The sequence below is a fragment of the Lepidochelys kempii genome, chromosome 3, assembly GCF_965140265.1.
Source record: "Lepidochelys kempii isolate rLepKem1 chromosome 3, rLepKem1.hap2, whole genome shotgun sequence".
Lineage (NCBI taxonomy): Eukaryota > Metazoa > Chordata > Testudines > Cheloniidae > Lepidochelys > Lepidochelys kempii.
In genome coordinates this window covers 186,141,044-186,158,332 of record NC_133258.1, presented here as the reverse complement: position 1 = coordinate 186,158,332, position 17,289 = coordinate 186,141,044, and the positions used below count along the sequence as shown (strand labels likewise).

The 17,289-nt window shown below is 43.3% G+C and overlaps 1 protein-coding gene across 3 annotated transcripts in view; it reads right to left on the bottom strand.

Moving 5' to 3' along the window:
• Positions 1–17,289, bottom strand: part of CFAP36 (cilia and flagella associated protein 36) — a 107,199-nt gene that overhangs the window by 27,464 nt on the left and 62,446 nt on the right. For all 3 annotated transcript variants that reach the window (XM_073339335.1, XM_073339332.1, XM_073339334.1), the window contains exons 6-7: positions 13,126–13,177; positions 2,457–2,589 (exon numbers count right to left, since the gene is read on the bottom strand). In XM_073339335.1, the coding sequence (XP_073195436.1) occupies positions 2,457–2,589; positions 13,126–13,177 (185 nt within the window). The remainder of the gene's footprint in view (positions 1–2,456; positions 2,590–13,125; positions 13,178–17,289) is intronic.

Sequence of the window (17,289 nt, the reverse complement as noted above, 5' to 3'; positions counted from 1 at the left end):
AACCTAAGTTAAAATCCTCTGAATGACTAAAATGTATGATGCATATTTGTGTTTCACTAACAAGTTTAGTCTTAGTTATCTAGAAGGGATGCTAAATCAATAAGTAATTAAGAACACTGAGGTGGGAGAAACTAATTACACTAACTAAGCCTACTCATCATTGATGTATGTGCAATGTGCCTAGCCATTTAATGGTGTCATCATCACACAAGTGAAGAGCCAGCAGTCCACCACTGAAATAAATACCGGTCACTCAACAATGATATGTGACAGTCTGAAGTTGACCACAGGTGCATTGCAGGGCATTAGAAAAACCCCATTTAAAGAGACTGACCACACAGTTGCCCTGTCCTGTTCGAAACCAGTTTAGAGATGACCACAGGTACCTTGGCAGATCAAAACCTGGTGGACAGCTGGTTGGGTCAGTGATGAGAGAGTGATTAATGACTGTCATCGTTGACCACTCGTTGTGACAAACAGATTCCACCATCATGTCCTTTGGTGGCATAAATGACCATAAAGGACATCTAAAAGACAGGTGAGCTGGTGGGTGATCGAAGAGGTCTATGTACAATGGCATGTTGCTATTCTTACAGATCTTAGCCAGCAACATGACAGAGGCATTTTCATGGTGAATATGGGGCAGTGCTATGTTGCTAAGTATCAGTAGCCATGGCAAGGAAGTTGCCCATAAAGTCCCAGTAACAATATGAATAGCTTTGTTAAGCTCTACATCAACCAGCCTCATGTGAGAAGAGCAACACCAGACAGGAGTTCAATACTCTGCTGTTGAATAGCACAGGGCAAGGGCTGATGATCTAAGCGTCTGGGCACTCGCACTCTAGGTTGAACTGGCCAATTTTCTGAGCAGGTTGTTCCGACTGCTGACTTTTGCTGCTGTCTTCCTCAAGTGGTTGCAGTGTGTTAATGACCTATCCAATGTCACACCGAGGTGAAATGGATTTGGATGATCTTGCGTGAGAGTGTAGCTGGCAGGTTGTTGAAGTACACATTGAACAGTATGAGTGAAAGAACTAAGCCTGAAGGAAGGCTGCTGATCTGACACTTCCAGAAGCTACAGCAGTTGCCCATGTGTACTCTAAACTGCCTGTTTGGAGAAAGAGCTCTACTACTTCAACCACCCAATGTGGGGCAACTTGAGAGAGTTTAAACAAATGGCCTCTGTACCAAATTGTATCATAAGCGGCAGTCAAATCCAAGAAGACTGCTTCCGTCTTTAGATTTTGTTGACAACCATTTTCGATAAAGGTGGTGGTGGATTTGATCACGGGTGTTGCGACCTTTTCTAACCCCTGCTTGCACAATTTGCAAGACATCGTCCAAATCTGGAGTGATTCGTTGGAGGATCAAATGCTCAAACCCCTTGAAACACACTGACAGCAAGGATATTGGATGGTAACTCAACATGTTGTAGGGGTTCTTGCCCAACTAAGCATACTGCTATTTGTAATAGGTAACTTTGCTTCCCTATAGCAAAAGTTACTGTGAGAAACCCCTAGTGTTCAGCCTAGAAGTCACACAGATGTAGTCAAGACAACTGACAACTTCTTAGACAAAAAGCAGCAGCAGCTTTGAATTGGCTTGTAAACTAGAGATTTTACCACTATTTGAACCTTTGGTTAAAGTGGTATAAGAGCCCACCATCACTGGTAAAATTCCAGTGAAATTAGAATCTGCATATTATGTTTTGGATTTAATGTGATAGTTTTGTGCGGTGTAAGTGGCAAAGCTTGGGTATGAATATTACCTGGGCAAGGTAATTTTGAAGTGAATTAACATTCTTTGACAATTATGTAACTTATCTAAATTTCTAAATTCTACTGCACAATTGTTTGGATGAACAGACATGAGCAGTTCCATAATTCCATTGGCACATAAACTCGACTGAAAATAAGAATCTATGTTTAAGGATCCATAGTTCCATGTTGATAGCAAAGTCACCCACCAAGACTAGCACAGAACTAGGTTAAAAGTTTCCCTTTGTAACAAGATTGTGATATGACTTTGAATTAACTCAACTGATTTATTATTTCTTCAAAATTGTAACATTCCATGTTGCGGTCAATTTTTGACATTGTGAACATCTAATCATCTTTTGCTTTCTGCAATTTCTTATTTACTTTAAAAGCTATTTTGGCTAAGACAACTCATAAAATTATAATAATTCTTTAGTCTGTTCATTAGCCAAGGAGTACAGATCCAAAGAACAGTAAGAAACCTAACAGAGGTAACTGGTTAATTAAATTATTATATTAATTATAAAAAATTATAAATGTGTTTTATAACCTCTCTTTTTCATTTTATTTCTTTTTTTTCCAGGTATGTGAAAGGCAAACTTATTTGCAGAAAAATTAAGACTCCTATTTCTCTATAATGAGTAGAGATGAGCAGGCCAATTATAATGCAATACATACAATACTTTCAAGTAACATTACCTAATGATAATTTTGCAATTTCTTCAAAATCATCAACTCTCTCAATATCTTCAGTGGATTCCTTAACTTTTGCTTCTCTTGAATATCCGGGACAGCTGTATGTAACATCTGATGACTTCAATTTATCATGTGTCTTAGAATTAAAAAAAAGAGTTTGTTACATTTTCTAATAATGTACCTTAGGAATTACAAATATCAAACCAGAATAAAATATGAACTGTTGGATTGTCAGAGATGGTTATTAACTTTTTGATGAGTTATTAATGCTGCCACGCCCATCTGCTGTACTATGGAGGTAAAAAAGAGAAAACGCGTTACTCACTACTAACAGGAAGTCTCCTACTGACTCACCGCCATAAATTAAGACTTGAATTTAGTTCAAGACGTGCCTCCTAATCCAGAACCACTGAAATTTAGAATTTCAGGTAGGTTGGTGTTTGCCTCCATGCCATAAAAAAGAGATTTGATGCCATACTTCATGTGTGACTATGTGGGCAGATTTCTGCTGTTCTACCGTCAGTATATCAGAGAAAAATATGAACCTGAATCAGGAGATAGGGGCATGTGTGTGAATCTGTAGAAAAGATACCTCAATAGCAAAATTTTAGTTAATGGAATGGAAAATCTAGGTATCCTCGATCTCTGCAGGGCCTCTAGGAACTATTGTTATACAAATGATGATGATGACTTGGTTTAGACAGATGTACTGGAACCCTGACATCATTGAATGATCTACCAGAGACTTGAATGAGCCTGCATTTGAGATTGTTCTTAGAACTGAGATGTGAATTGCAATAGTGTGTGAGGTCTTATGTCAAAGTCAAGGCCGACTTGTAAGAAATCCAGCAGAATCTGGAAGACTGGTTTCCGAGGGTTGATCTTACTAATACTGACAATAGGAACAGAATTTTGTCCCCCTTTTGTGGAAGCCAAAACAGTAAAAGGCTTGCAGGAGACTGGGAAAGTCTCATACTTTGGAGGGATCTTGTTCAGGACTTGCCATTCAACATCCAACTGTCACATTCAGTTACTCTGGGTTGGAATGCAGGAGCAAGCCCTGGAATAGAAGATCCTCTCTGCTGAACAGATAGATTGGGGACTTCTATGACACTTCCACTTGGTATGTATTTTAAAGAATCCTTATTGAGGTTACAGGGACAAACCATCCCGATGTGTAGAAAGAATAGTAAATATGGCAGGCGACCAGCTTGGCTTAACAGTGAAATCCTTGCTGATCTTAAACACAAAAAAGAAGCTCACAAGAAGTGGAAGATTGGACAAATGACCAGGGAAGAGTATAAAAATATTGCTCGGGCATGCAGGAGTGAAATCAGGAAGGCCAAATCACACCTGGAGTTGCAGCTAGCAAGAGATGTTAAGAGTAACAAGAAGGGTTTCTTCAGGTATGTTAGCAACAAGAAGAAAGTCAAGGAAAGTGTGAGCCCCTTACTGAATGAGGGAGGCAACCTAGTGACAGAGGATGTGGAAAAAGCTAATGTACTCAATGCTTTTTTTGCCTCTGTCTTCACGAACAAGGTCAGCTCCCAGACTACTGCACTGGGCAGCACAGCATGGGGAGGAGGTGACCAGCCCTCTGTGGAGAAAGAAGTGGTTCAGGACTATTTAGAAATGCTGGATGAGCACAAGTCCATGGGGCCGGATGTGACTGCTCTAATTTCTAGGAAGCTTGTGCTCTGAAGCCTGTTTGAGTATGACCAAATACTTAGGTATTGTTTTGCCTTAGATGTGCTCCCCATAAAGAGAGGCTGGCATCCTTTGCCAAGATTTTGCAGCCCAGAGAGCAAAGAGAGGATTCAGCCACCATATGGGCTTTCAATTTCCACCAAGTGACAGACTGAATCACTCTATTCTATGACCCAATAAATATTTTGGGTAACATTTTCAAAAGCACCTATGTGACTTAGGAGCCAAAGTCCCATTTTCAAAAGTGACCTAAGTGTCATTGACTTTTAATGAAACTTAAACCACTAAGTCACATTTGAAAATGGGACTTATGTGCTTTTCTAAATTTGACACTGTCTCCTCACTGCCTCTACCACATGCAGAGAAAACTGAGCTTGAGAGTCCTTTCCCCAGAAAAATGTTAGCCTATAAAATCTCTGTAATGGAAAGCCTCTCCTTCATTTAATCAACATAAATCACTGCTACTGAGTTGGCTGTTTTGTAGCCTCTCAGAATGACCTATAGGCTACAATGCCTATGATGTTCATTATGTACAACATATACCATTCTGAAAAGAGTCAGACATATGGGGTGAGAGTCTCACTCTGGTCCCTTTACACTGGGAAAAGGGGTAAAGCACTATAAAGGGGCTATAAATACCCTGGGGATCTATCCAGGAAAAAATTCCCTCGCACAAGTATAGCAGAAGACAGCTGTAAGACAGCTTTCCAAGGACCCCCTACAAACTAAGTCATAGGGGACATGCTGGAGACAAGACTGGAGGCCGGAAATGCATGTCAGAATGTGGTTGGAGCACAGCACAGTGGTGAAGCTGAGTAGCACTGCAGCCATTAGGCAATTTAGAGTTTAGCAGCTTAAAGGGGCAGCACAGAATCTCACCCCTCAGCTCTAATTTCAAAGGCATGTAACTTTGAAAAACAAGGACCCACTGACCTAGGAAAGTAAATATAAAAGTCAGCAAAGTGTCTGAAAGCTTAGGAAAAGCCAGACAGTTCCTTCAGGATAAAAGATAGCCTTATGTTTCCAAGGAAAGTTCTCATTTGAAGGAGAGTGTGTCTTTTGTAATATTTGAAAATATGTGAAAAGTTTGCCAGGTGGGAAACTTATTTGTGTAGTCACAGTATTCATGAGCTGATTCAGGAGTTACTCAGCCTTAGAATTAAAAAGACCGGCACCCTCAAAAAGTTAAAAGTATAAAAACAAGGGAAATCAAAAAACACACAGTAATAAGACACAAGGGTTAAGATTTTCAAAAGCATCACAGGGATTTAGAAGCACATGCCCAATTGAAAGCAATAGGACATGTCCTCCTAAGTCACCAAGTACCTTTTGAAAATCCCACCACATATGACTATCTGCTTAAAAATTAATTGTTAACTTTCTCCAATTTATGAGGCAGTATCCAGAAAAAATTCCACACAGTGAAGAATCAAGTCAGAGCACCAGATTTTTAAGACTTCCATAAAAAAGACTTTGTGCAACAGGGGATAACCTGTTAAGAATGAAGAATACAGTAATGAATAAAAACCCAATATTGTCCATGATGTCAGTGGCACTTTGTCTGAGAGTAAGGGTTTCAGATTAAGTCCTTCTACTTGTTGTGAGATAGCAACACGCACGATAGATAGATAGATAGACCAAAATCTGCCACCTTTGCTCACACTGAGTAGTATCTTACTCCTAATATAATAGCCCCATTGATTTCAACGACACTATTTATGGAGGTAGGAAAAACTTTGGTGTAAAATGAGTAATGAGGATAAAATTTCAGTGCCTCCAGCACCAAAAGTGTGCTAATATGTAACAAGAGGCATCCAGCCTGAAGTGTACTTATTGCACTTTTGACATTGAAAATTTAAATATTAAAAAATAAGATCTTTAACGGACATGAAACACTTTCAGAATGAATTTATACAATTTAAATTCTACTTTACAACTTTATTTTACAGTAGAACCTCAGTTACAAACATGGTGGGAATGTAGGTTCTTCGTATCTCTGCAATGTTTCTAAGAACATAACATAAGAAAGTCCATACTGGGTCACACCAAAGGTCCATCTAGCCCAGTATCCTGTCTTCTGACAGTGGCCAATGCCAGGTGCCCCAGAGGGAAGGAACAGAACAGGTAATCATCAAGTGATCCATCCCCTGTCGCCCATTCTCAGCATCTGGTAAACAGAGGATAGGGACACCATCCCTATCCATCCTGGCTAATAGCCATGGATGGACCTATCCTCCATGAACTTATCTAGTTATTTTTTGAACCCTGTTATAGTCTTGGCCTTCACATTCTCTGGCAGGGAGTTCCACAGGTTGACTGTGCATTGTGTGAAGAAATATTTCCTTTTGTTTGTTTTAAAACTGCTGCCTATTAATTTCATTTTGTGAAATGACTCCAAGATCTCTTTCTTGAGTGAATTTAGACCACATAATTTAATATGTATAGTTGGTATTATGTTTTCCAATGTGCATTTATCAACACTGAATTTCATCTGCCATTTTCTTGCCCAGTCACGCAGTTTTGAGAGATTCTTTTGTAGCTCTTCGCAATCTGTCTGGGATTTAACTATCTTAAGTAGTTTTGTATCATCCACAAATTTTGCCACCTCACTGTTTAACCCTTTTTCCAGATCATTTAGGAATATGTTATTGGACTGGGCACAGTACAAACCCTGGGTGACACCACTATTTACCTCTCTCCATTCTGAAAACTGATCATTTATTCCTAACCTTAGTTTCCTATCTTTTAACCAGCTACTGATCCATGACAGGACCTTCCCTCTTATCTCATGACAGCTTACTTTGCTTAAGAGCCTTTGGTGAGGGACCCCTTTCTGAAAATCTCTGTACAGTATATCCACTGGATCTCCCTTGTCCACATGCTTGTTGACTCCCTCAAAGAATTTTAGTAGATTGGTGAGGCATGATTTCCCTTTACTAAAACCATGTTGACTCTTCCCCAACAAATTATGGTCATCTATGTGTCTGACAATTTTGTTCTTTACTATAGTTTCAACCAGTTTGCCTGGTACTGAAGTCAGGCTTACTGTCCTGTAATTGCCAGGATCACCTCTGGAACCCTTTTTAAAAATTGGCATCACATTAGCTATCCTCCAGTCATCTGGTACAAAAGCTGATTTAAATGATAGTTTACAGACTAGAGTCAGTGGTTCTGCAATTTCACGTTTGAGTTCCTTTAGAACTCTTGAGTGAATACCATCTGCTCCTGCTGACATATTACTGTTTAGTTTATCAATTTGTTCCAAAACCTACTCTGTTGACACCTTAATCTGGGACAGTTCCTCAGATTTGTCATCTAAAAAGAGTGGTTCAGGTTTGGGAATCTCCCTCACATCCTCAGCCGTGAAAACCAAAGCAAAGAAGTCATTTAGCTTCTCCGCAATGGCCTTATCGTCCTTGAGTGCTCCTTTAGCATCTCAATCATCCAGTGGCCCCACTGGTCGTTTAGCAGGCTTCCTGCTTCTGATGTACTTGAACATTTTTTTGCTATTACTTTTTGAGTCTTTGGATAACTGTTCTTCAAATTCTTTTTTGGCCTTCCTAATTATATTTTTAAAAATTTTGTAACTCTGAACAAAATGTTGTGGTTGTTCTTTCACAAGCTTACAACTGAACATTGACTTAATACAGCTTTGAAACTTTAATATGCAGAAGAAAAATACTGCTTTTAACCATCTTAATTTAAAAGAAACAAGCACAGAAATAGTTTCCTTACCTTGTCAAATCTCTTTTTTAAACTTTCCCTTTATTTTTTTAGTAGTTTACAGTTAACACAATACTGTACTGTATTTGCTTTTTTATTTATTTATTTATTGGGTCTCTGCTGCTGCCTGATTGTGTACATCCTGTTCCAAATGACGTGTGTGATTGACCAGTCAGTTCGTAACTCAGGTGTTCATAACTCTGAGGTTCTACTGTAATTGATTTTAATTAAAAGGACAAATACATAATATTTAGGAGTATTATCAAATCATTTAACTCACTTCATCAGAGGTAACTAAACCATTCCCTGGGTAGGAAAGATTCCTCTCCGTCACCCCCCCCAAAAAAGGAATAAGATCAAAACACTTTGTGTTATTTATCCACTCTCCTGTGTCCTTCTATAGAATTGTTGCCGCCATTCTATTTAATCTTATAAAAACCTTCCAGCAGTTACCAGTTAGTACCAGCTTTCCAACATTCATTTTGAGTTTCAATTGGTGTTTTGTGATTAAATATTCCTGAAATATTATATATACTATTTTTAGTTTTATTTTTCTAGTGGTACCTCTCCTAGTTTTTTTCTTTAGATAGCTTCCCTCAGTGGTCAGGCCATTGTTGAATTCAACAATGTTTGCTATGGGAATGATTAAAGTGGTAAACCACTGAGATGTAATTTAGCAAAAACTAAAAAAGTCATCTGATATTTCATCTTCTCATAGCTAGAGTAAGAGCATTTAACTAGCATAAAATGAAGCACAACTACATGAATCTTGCTTGGAGTACTATGATATCTGAAATTCTCCTACCCAAAGCTGGTGTTTTCCTGTACAAGCCAGGTTTAAAATAAGTTTTCATAAAAGCTATTAAAAGATTAACTATGTCAACACAAACACTGTGCTTGCAAACGCAGGGAAACTTTACCAAATTTTCAGGTCATGGGGACAAAGTTTCTGTCCTGCAAAGATGTATGCACTCTCCCTAATCAGATCAATGTTATTCTGGGGACCCTCCTGCGCACAAACTGCTAGTTCAAGTGCTTGTTCATGTCTATTCCATTCTGGGTGTGTGCGCGCCCATGGGCAGAGTTGTTGGAATTTTTTGCCTTTAGCGGTATCTGTGGCGCCCTCTGGAGTGCTGCACTCATGTGCTGGTATATGAGGTACCACTGGTCCCACGCCCTCTCAATTCTTTCTTACCGCCTTCATCTTGCTTTGCAAGTGCGATACCACTTCTTACAGACTGTTGACAGTCTTCTTTGTTACATATAGTTGTCAGATAGTTAGTCATTAAGTGTTACGTGTTTGTTTAGTTAGAGTCCTGGCAGGGACTTTGCCCCGGGGCAGGGCATACCCCGTTCCCCAGACTTCAAACTGTGTTCATCATGCAACAGGCCTATTGCCTGTTAGTGACCCCCACAGCAGCCGCTTGAAGTGCTTGGGAGAGTCAAACATAAACGAGAAGTGCAGAATTTGTAAAAACTTTAATCCCAGGACTCAGAAAGAGTGGGATATCCGCCTAAAGGCCCTCCTCATGGAGGTTGCACTTCGCCCAGCATTGGAGCCCTACAATCTGACTCTGCGCCCAGCACTTTGGCGTTGGTGCGGAGCGCCCCACCAGTGGGTTTCTCCCAGCACCCTTCCCTCTCGCCAGTGCCCAAGAAGCAGCAAAAGAAACAATGCGGCTCCCCAGCATCGACCACAGAGGGGAAGGAAGCTCTGGGCAAAGGACCCAGTTCAGGCCATGCACCCGCCCCAGAGCTACAAGTTAGCCCAGGGATCTGCCTCCGACTCCTGGGAGCGGTAGCAGACCCCAGCACCTACTAGCACCTTCGACACTCAAGGCCTTACAGGTAGCTAGAGACCTGATGGGCTTGCTGGTGCCGCCAACACCACGCTCGGCCTAAGATGTGGCTAAGGTCCTGCAACCCAAGGGCAAACCAGCCATGGGGCCACCCCAAAGAGTGGTGGAGCGCCACCAGTCCCCAGAGCAGAGGCATAGTTCCCTGTCTCCGCAACCTAGGACCCCAGCTCCACAACCCCGGTGACCGGCCAGACGGCCCAGGTCTCCAGCACCACGTTTGCGATATCCTTCAATGAGGCATGGATTGCCCGAGTCAAGGCACCGATCTCTGTATTCCTGGTACTGGCCAGCCTCTCGCCAGCAAATGCCCCGGTGCAGGTCCCTATCACCCAGACGATCCTCAACATGTCAGTCTCCACCGGTGCGGGACCGCTCACCACCACGGCACCAGTCTCTGTCACCCTGGTACTGCTCCTTGAAAAGGCGTTGGCCCCCGCCTACCAGGCACCGGTCTCCCACACCGAAAAGTAAGCTTCCACGGCCCCACCCTGGTCTCAGGAAAATGACTGATCTGAGTCAGAAACCAGAGTTCAGCCCTTCACCGTGGATTCAACAAGACAGTGTCAGCCCAATGGAACACTTGGGGCATACCAATGATACCGGTGCCATACTCTCACCACTCCTCCCTGGCTGCTGCGGATAAGCCACCTCATGCCAGCGCCAGGCTCGGAGCACAGTGCAGACTCCAACACAGGGTTAAGAGAGCAGGTGTGAATACCTAAGTGTGAATGCCTAGATTGCTCCTCCCCCCCACAATGCCTTCATTGTCTTCATCACCGGACGACGTGGTGGTGAGCCCTTCCCATGCCAGCCCTCCCAATGACTTCAAGGAGCACCAGGCTCTCCTCAAAAAGGTGGCTTCCATCCTAAACCTGGAAGCTGAGGAGCTGGCAGAACAGTTGGATGCTCTCTTTGACATGCTAGTGGCTGCTCCCCCCGAGTGGATCCATAAAGGGGTTCTCAAGATTGCTAAAGCACTATGACAAACCCCCTCATCCATTCCACCCACTTCCAAACTGGTGGAAAAGAAGTATTATGTCCCTGCGACAGGGTTTCAGTACCTGTATGCCCACCTGCCCCCTGGGTCGCTCGTTGTATCTGCAGCCAATGAAAGGGACAGGCTGAGTCAGGCAAGCGCCACGCCTAAGAATAAGGATGCCAAGAGACTAGACCTTTTTGGCACCTGCCACTATGACTGGACCTGCTATCCCAGAACCACAGCAGGCTTCTGCACCTGAATCTAGCCGTGCTGCACCTGATGGCTTGGTTGCTGCATGGCTGAATGCAGAGGAACAGAAGTGCTCAGGCCGTGTCCAACTGGTCCTGTTGGGCAGCAGGAAGCCCTCCACCAGGGCAACCTACCTGGCCAAATGGAAACAGTTTACGTGTTGGGCTTTGAACCACGGTCTTCGCTGCAGTTGATCCTAGATTACCTTCTGCATCTCAAGCTCCAGGGCCTGTCTCTTTCGTCGATCAAGTCCAGTTGGCAGCCATTTGAGCCTTCCACCCTCCATTTCATGACAGGGCAGTCTTTGCTCACGACATGACAGTCCAGTTTCTAAAAGGTCTGAAGCCGCTCTTCCAGCAGGTCCATGAGTCCATCCCTCCTTGGGACCTGAACCTCATGCTGTCAAGGCTCACAGAGCCCCACTTTGAGCTGCTTGGTCCCTTCTTCTGCTCTCTTGGAAGATCTCATTCCTGGTGGCAATAACATCTGCCCATAGAGTCTCTGAGACTAGAGCACTTACCTCAGAGCTGCCCTACATGGTGTTCTACAAGGACAACGTTCAGCTGCGTCCACACCCAGCTTTCCTGCCCAATGTAGTTTCACAGTTTCATAACAACCAGGATATATACTTACTGGTTTTCTTTCCAAAACCTCATAAGTCACATGAGGAGTGGGGAGTACACTCTCTGGGCATCAGGAGAGCGCTAGCCTTTTACCTCAAAGGGACTAAGCCATTCCATAAGTCGACACAGCTGTCCGTCATGGCGGCAGACAATAGAATTGCCCAGAGAATTTCATCATGGATCACCGCCTGCATCCATTTTTGCTATGAACAGGCGATAGTGCCACTGCCGACAACTGCAGCAGCCCATTTAACCAGCGCACAAGCTCGTCGGCAGCCTTCCTGGCCCAGGTCCTGATTCTGGACACTTGCAGGGCCACTACCTGGTCATCTATCCATACATACATGTCCCATTATGCGATCACGCAGCAAGTCTGGGATGATGCTGACTTCAACAGAGCAGTGTTGCAAACCGCATGTTCATAAACTCCGAGCCCACCTTCAGGGATACTGCTTGTGAGTCACCCAGAATGGAATCAACATGAGCAAGCACTCAAAGAAGACTCAAAGCTACCTTTCGTAACTGTTGTTCTTTGAAATGTGTTGCTCAAGTCCATTCCATTACCAACCCTCCTACCCCTCTGTCGGAGTTGCCAGCAAGTAGGAACTGAGAGGGCATAGGGCCAGAGGCACCTCATATACCAGTGCATGAGTGTGGCACTCCAGAGGACCCCACAGCCGGTTCTATGGATACCGCTAAGGAAAAAAAATTCCGACAATTGTGCACATGGGCGCACACACACCTAGAATGGAATGGACATGAGTAACATACCTTGAAGAACAACAGTTACGAAAGGTAGGTAACTGTTTTTTCTGCCAAACAAGGTACAGCAACTCTGTCATGCACACACCTACTACATAGTAAGATGAGTACGATACAACTGCTAATGCTTACCTGTACTGAAATAAAGTGTCAAAGAACCATAGATATAAACATTTTGCCACACAGTTAGATTGTAAACACTTCAGAACAGTGACCATGTTTTTGTCTGTGTTTGTACAGCATCTTGCGCAATGGAGCCTTGATTCTGATTAGAATCTCTGGGCACTATTACAACATAAATATTACATAACAGACATCAAAACCATTTTTCAAACTGGATAACTGCAACTGAGAACAAAAAATGGCATCATCTGTCCCCCTCTTCTCTTCCTGTGGTGAGCAAACAGGATGGAGCTATTTGTTCGCTTTCTCCAAACACCACATCTCTCAGTTGGCCATTTGATAGAAACGCATGCTTCATTTGCACTTCCTCTTTAACACTGAAGGGAGATGTCAATGGTCTGCTTCCCCCATGAAGTTAAGACCATCATGCACATCACTGATGTTAATAATGTCATGAGAATGCACTCAAATAAAAGTGAGAGAAATAGAAACTTCAAAAGGAAAGATAGTTTAATTTATAATGGCAACAAGGAGACTTTGCCATGGACTGAAAGTTGTTATCAAGGACAAAAATATCAAAGAAAATATTGAGGACTTTATTACTTCATCATCACCACAACTGATTATATATATAAAAATGCACTCACCTCTTTAGACCTTTTCCTTTCTTGCTCAATTTCATACTCTTCCTTAGACTTCCTATAAAACAAAAAATTGAGTAAATATGCAAAAGTCCTGAGCAGTTTAAGGGCCCTACCATCAATCAAATCCTAACCCCACCCCTTGACCCGTTAAACCAAGCACCTTGACCCCATACACCCTGCCCACTTGTCACCGGAAGTCCTGCTTCATGGGGGTATTACTTCCAGGGTCAAGGCGGCCACATGACCACCCTCACCCTGCCCCTTGACACCTTAAACTCCACCCCTTGACCCCTTAAACCCTGCCCACCTGTCACCAGAAGTCCCGCCCCATGGGGGTATTACTTCCGGGGGCAAGGCGGCCACATGACCGGAATCAAGGTGGGTCATGTGACCCCTCTAACAACTCCTCCCACTGCCCTCTACCAATCAGGAGGAGTTTCACCCCTGTAGGACCGCCCCGAGAGGAGATTTGACCAATTGGAGGGAGTTCCGGGGCAGGGTGTCCCGAAGTGATTCATGTGAACCCTCTAAGAACTCCTCCCACATCCCTCTACCAATCAGAAGGGGTTTCGGCCGCATAGGACTGCCCCGAGAGCAGATTTGACCAAAATAGGGCAGATTGTCCAACGGGGTGAACTGCCCAGAAGAGGGTCGCGTGACCCTTCTGCCAATCAGAGAACAGCACTATCACCCCATAAATCCCAGCGCCGGGCATAAGAGGCCACCTTTCACCAAGAACACGTGAGGAGATGCCACTGATGGAACTCACAAGTAACCCTGAAAATGCAGAGAGAGTGAGAAGTTGGCAATGTGAATTACCTAGATTTGGGAGGTCGGTTTATTGTGAGGAATTTCGTTTTGTCAATTTTGAGCAAATAAATCCAGTTCAACAGGTTGTTGAAGCCATACACAGAGGGCTATAGTTAGTTCTTGATGACATTAATGGTAGAGTAGGCCCTGATGATTATGTTCAGTTACATTTAGAGAGCTGTAATTTAACTAACCCTTTGTTTTCGGTCAGAACTAGAGATGAGCTGTCTGCTGAGGATTTCTTAAACCAGACCTCAAAGCTGCTACAGAGCAACAGAGAGTTGCATGTCGATGGGACATTGCGCCTCGTTGTGACAGTTGTAAAAAACAGGGGTGGGGGCACTCGTAGAGTTTTAAATTCTATCCTTAGTAGTCAAATTATTCATAAAAAGAGACAATGTTTAGTAGACCTGACTTACACCAGTACCAATCTGTGTTTTGCGGGTGTGCTCTTGGCCATCATGTCCAACCGTAAACCTACGGACACGGAATTGTTAGCAGAGGTGAGAAAGTTGCATGAGAAACTGCAGTGGTCAGATCAAAAAAAGATTATGCTCAGTGACATAGCAAGGTTTGAACAGCATTTAGGAGTCAACATACAGGTGGTGCTGTATGCGGTGAAAGGCAGCTGGGGCTTTTTTAAAATGGGGTGCCCAGTGTAGCCTAAGACTTATTTTATCCTGTTGCATGATGAGCATTATTATGGGATTCTGGGTATGAAAAAGTTGTTCGGAGCAAAAAATTATTGTGAGTTTTGCCACACGGTGTACAGTCACAACCACTCTTGCAGGTATCGTTGCTGCCTCTGCTTGAGCGTAACATGCTCAGACAGCGTGGACATGCAGCTGAGGTGTCCTAGCTGTAGACTGTATTGTCGGTCCAAAGAGTGTTTAGACAGACATATCGACTGTGCATCAAAAAACCAATTTGAATGCCTGTCTAAAACTTTGCGTGATAAGTGTCAGTCTTACGTGGACAAGCAGCACAAGTGTAAAGAGAGGCGGTGTAAGCAGTGTCAGGGTTTGATCTGTGGAGATGTAGACAATCACTTCTGTTTTATGGACAGCCTTAGAAAGCCCAAATCCTCAGAAAAGTATATTTTTTATGATTTCAAATGCATGCAGGAGATTGGGTTGCACACTCCCAATTACATTTTTGCTATGTCCCTAAAGCCAGAAAAATCCTGGGAATTTAAGGGCGATGAGTGTATTTCTATGTTTGTTAAGACCTTTATTGGCAAAGACTTCAGGGACTACACATTCATAGCACACAATTCAAAAGGTTATGATGCGTACTTCATCGTTAGACAGTTACTGAAGGAAAAGATGTGCATAGAACTGATCACTCAGGGTAGTAAACTAATGTGTGTGGAAGTTAAGGCCCTGGGCATTCGTTTTATAGACTCTTTAAACTTCTTGCCCATGAAGCTTAGCAAGCTCCCGCAGGCGATGGAGTTCGAAGGGTGCAAAGGGTATTTTCCACATTTTTTTAACACTTTAGAAAATCAAAATTATGTGGGGCCTATGCCCGGTGTGGAGCACTATGGTGTAGAAAGCATGATGCCCAGGGAAAACGCAGTTTCTTGACTGGTATCAAGACCACAGCCCTGAGACATTTGACTTGCAGAAAGATCTTGCGTATTACTATCAGCAGGCTGTCAAAATTTTGAGACAGGCTTGTATCCTATACAGAAAAGAGATTATGAAACTGATGGAGAAGGGAGATATAGTAGAGACACAACCTGGTAAATTCACCAAGATAAAACTGTGTATAGATCCATTCCGGTACATTATGCTGGCATCTGTCTGCATGGCTATGTACAGGTTTATGTTTTTGGAGCCTAACACGGTAGCTCTTCTCCCTCCAGACAACCATCACAGGCAGAAAAAGAGATATTCAACCCCATCTATTCAGTGGCTCTTGTATACCTCTCACAAAGAAAATATACAAATACAGCATGCTTTACAGGGTGGGGAACTACAGGTAGGCCCCTACTTTTTAGATGGCTATGCCAATGTTGACGGGGTACGCACGGCCTTTGAGTTTAGCGGGTGTTTTTTCTGGGGCTGTGTCACCTGCTATTGTGAAAAAGCACAAAATCCTATGACTGGGACAACTCTTGGGTTTCTTTATTACAAGACGCAGCGCAAGACCAACTATCTGAAAAGACTTGGTTTCGTAGTGAGGACTCTCTGGGAGCACAAGTGGGAGGTGATAAAAGAAACAGACAGGGAGATTGCAGATTTTTTAAACTGACCCCAGTTGCCCCAGCCTCTCATGACTAGGGATGCTCTTTTTGTGGGGAAGGACAAATGCTATCTGCCTGTATTACAAACCTAACCCTGGAGAAGAAATCCACTATTATGATTTTACCAGCCTGTACCGTTTCGTAAACAAAACCAAAGAATACCCTATCGGACACCCCGATGTAGTCTGAGACAAATTTGGACCCCTTGCAAATTATTTTGGAATTGCAAAAGTTAAAGTGTACCCCCCGCTAGGCCTCTTTTTCCCATTGTTACCTGTCAAGTGGGTGACAAGCTTATGTTCCCGCTATGCCGAACCTGTGCGCACTGGGAGACATGCACGACTGCACACGTTTATGTTTTTGGAGCCTAACACAGTAGCTCTTCTCCCTCCAGACAACCATCACAGGCAGAAAAAGAGATATTCGACTGATGAGAAGAGGGCCATCCTGGGGACTTGGTGCATGGTGGAATTGAACGCGGCCATAGCGAAGGGGTACGCAGTGGCTAAAATCTGTAAAATCTGGCATTTTAATGAAAAATCTGATGAACTCTTTTCAGAGTACGTAAAATTACACCTCCGCCAGAAACAAGAGGCTTCAGGGTATCCCAGCTGGTGCACAGATGAAGAAAAACAAAATAAGTATGTTAACGATTTCTACCAGAAAGAAGGCGTGCGTTTATGCCAACACAAGATCAGGTTAAACCCCGCTAAACGCCAAATTGGTAAACTGTTTTTAAATTCTCTGTGGGGTAAATTCGGCCAAAGAACCACCTACCCAATACCAGAATCATGAGAGACCCTGACGAACTCTTTCAGTACCTGTTTTCCCCCAACTATGAGGTTTCATCCTGCGAGTTTTTCGACGATGAAACAGTGTGCGTGTCTTGGAAGCACACAGAAGACCAGTACTCTGTCTCTGGCAACACCAATGATTTCATAGCCTGTTTTACCACCACTTACGCCCGCTGTGACAAAGCTCTGTCCTTGCCTCCATGGGTCCCGCGTTTCCTGGCAGATTTCGCTAGCCTCAGAGGCTCACTGTGACCCTCCATGTAACCCTTCTTTCTCTAGAGACAAGGGTCACTGTCTACTGAGCCATTTTCATCA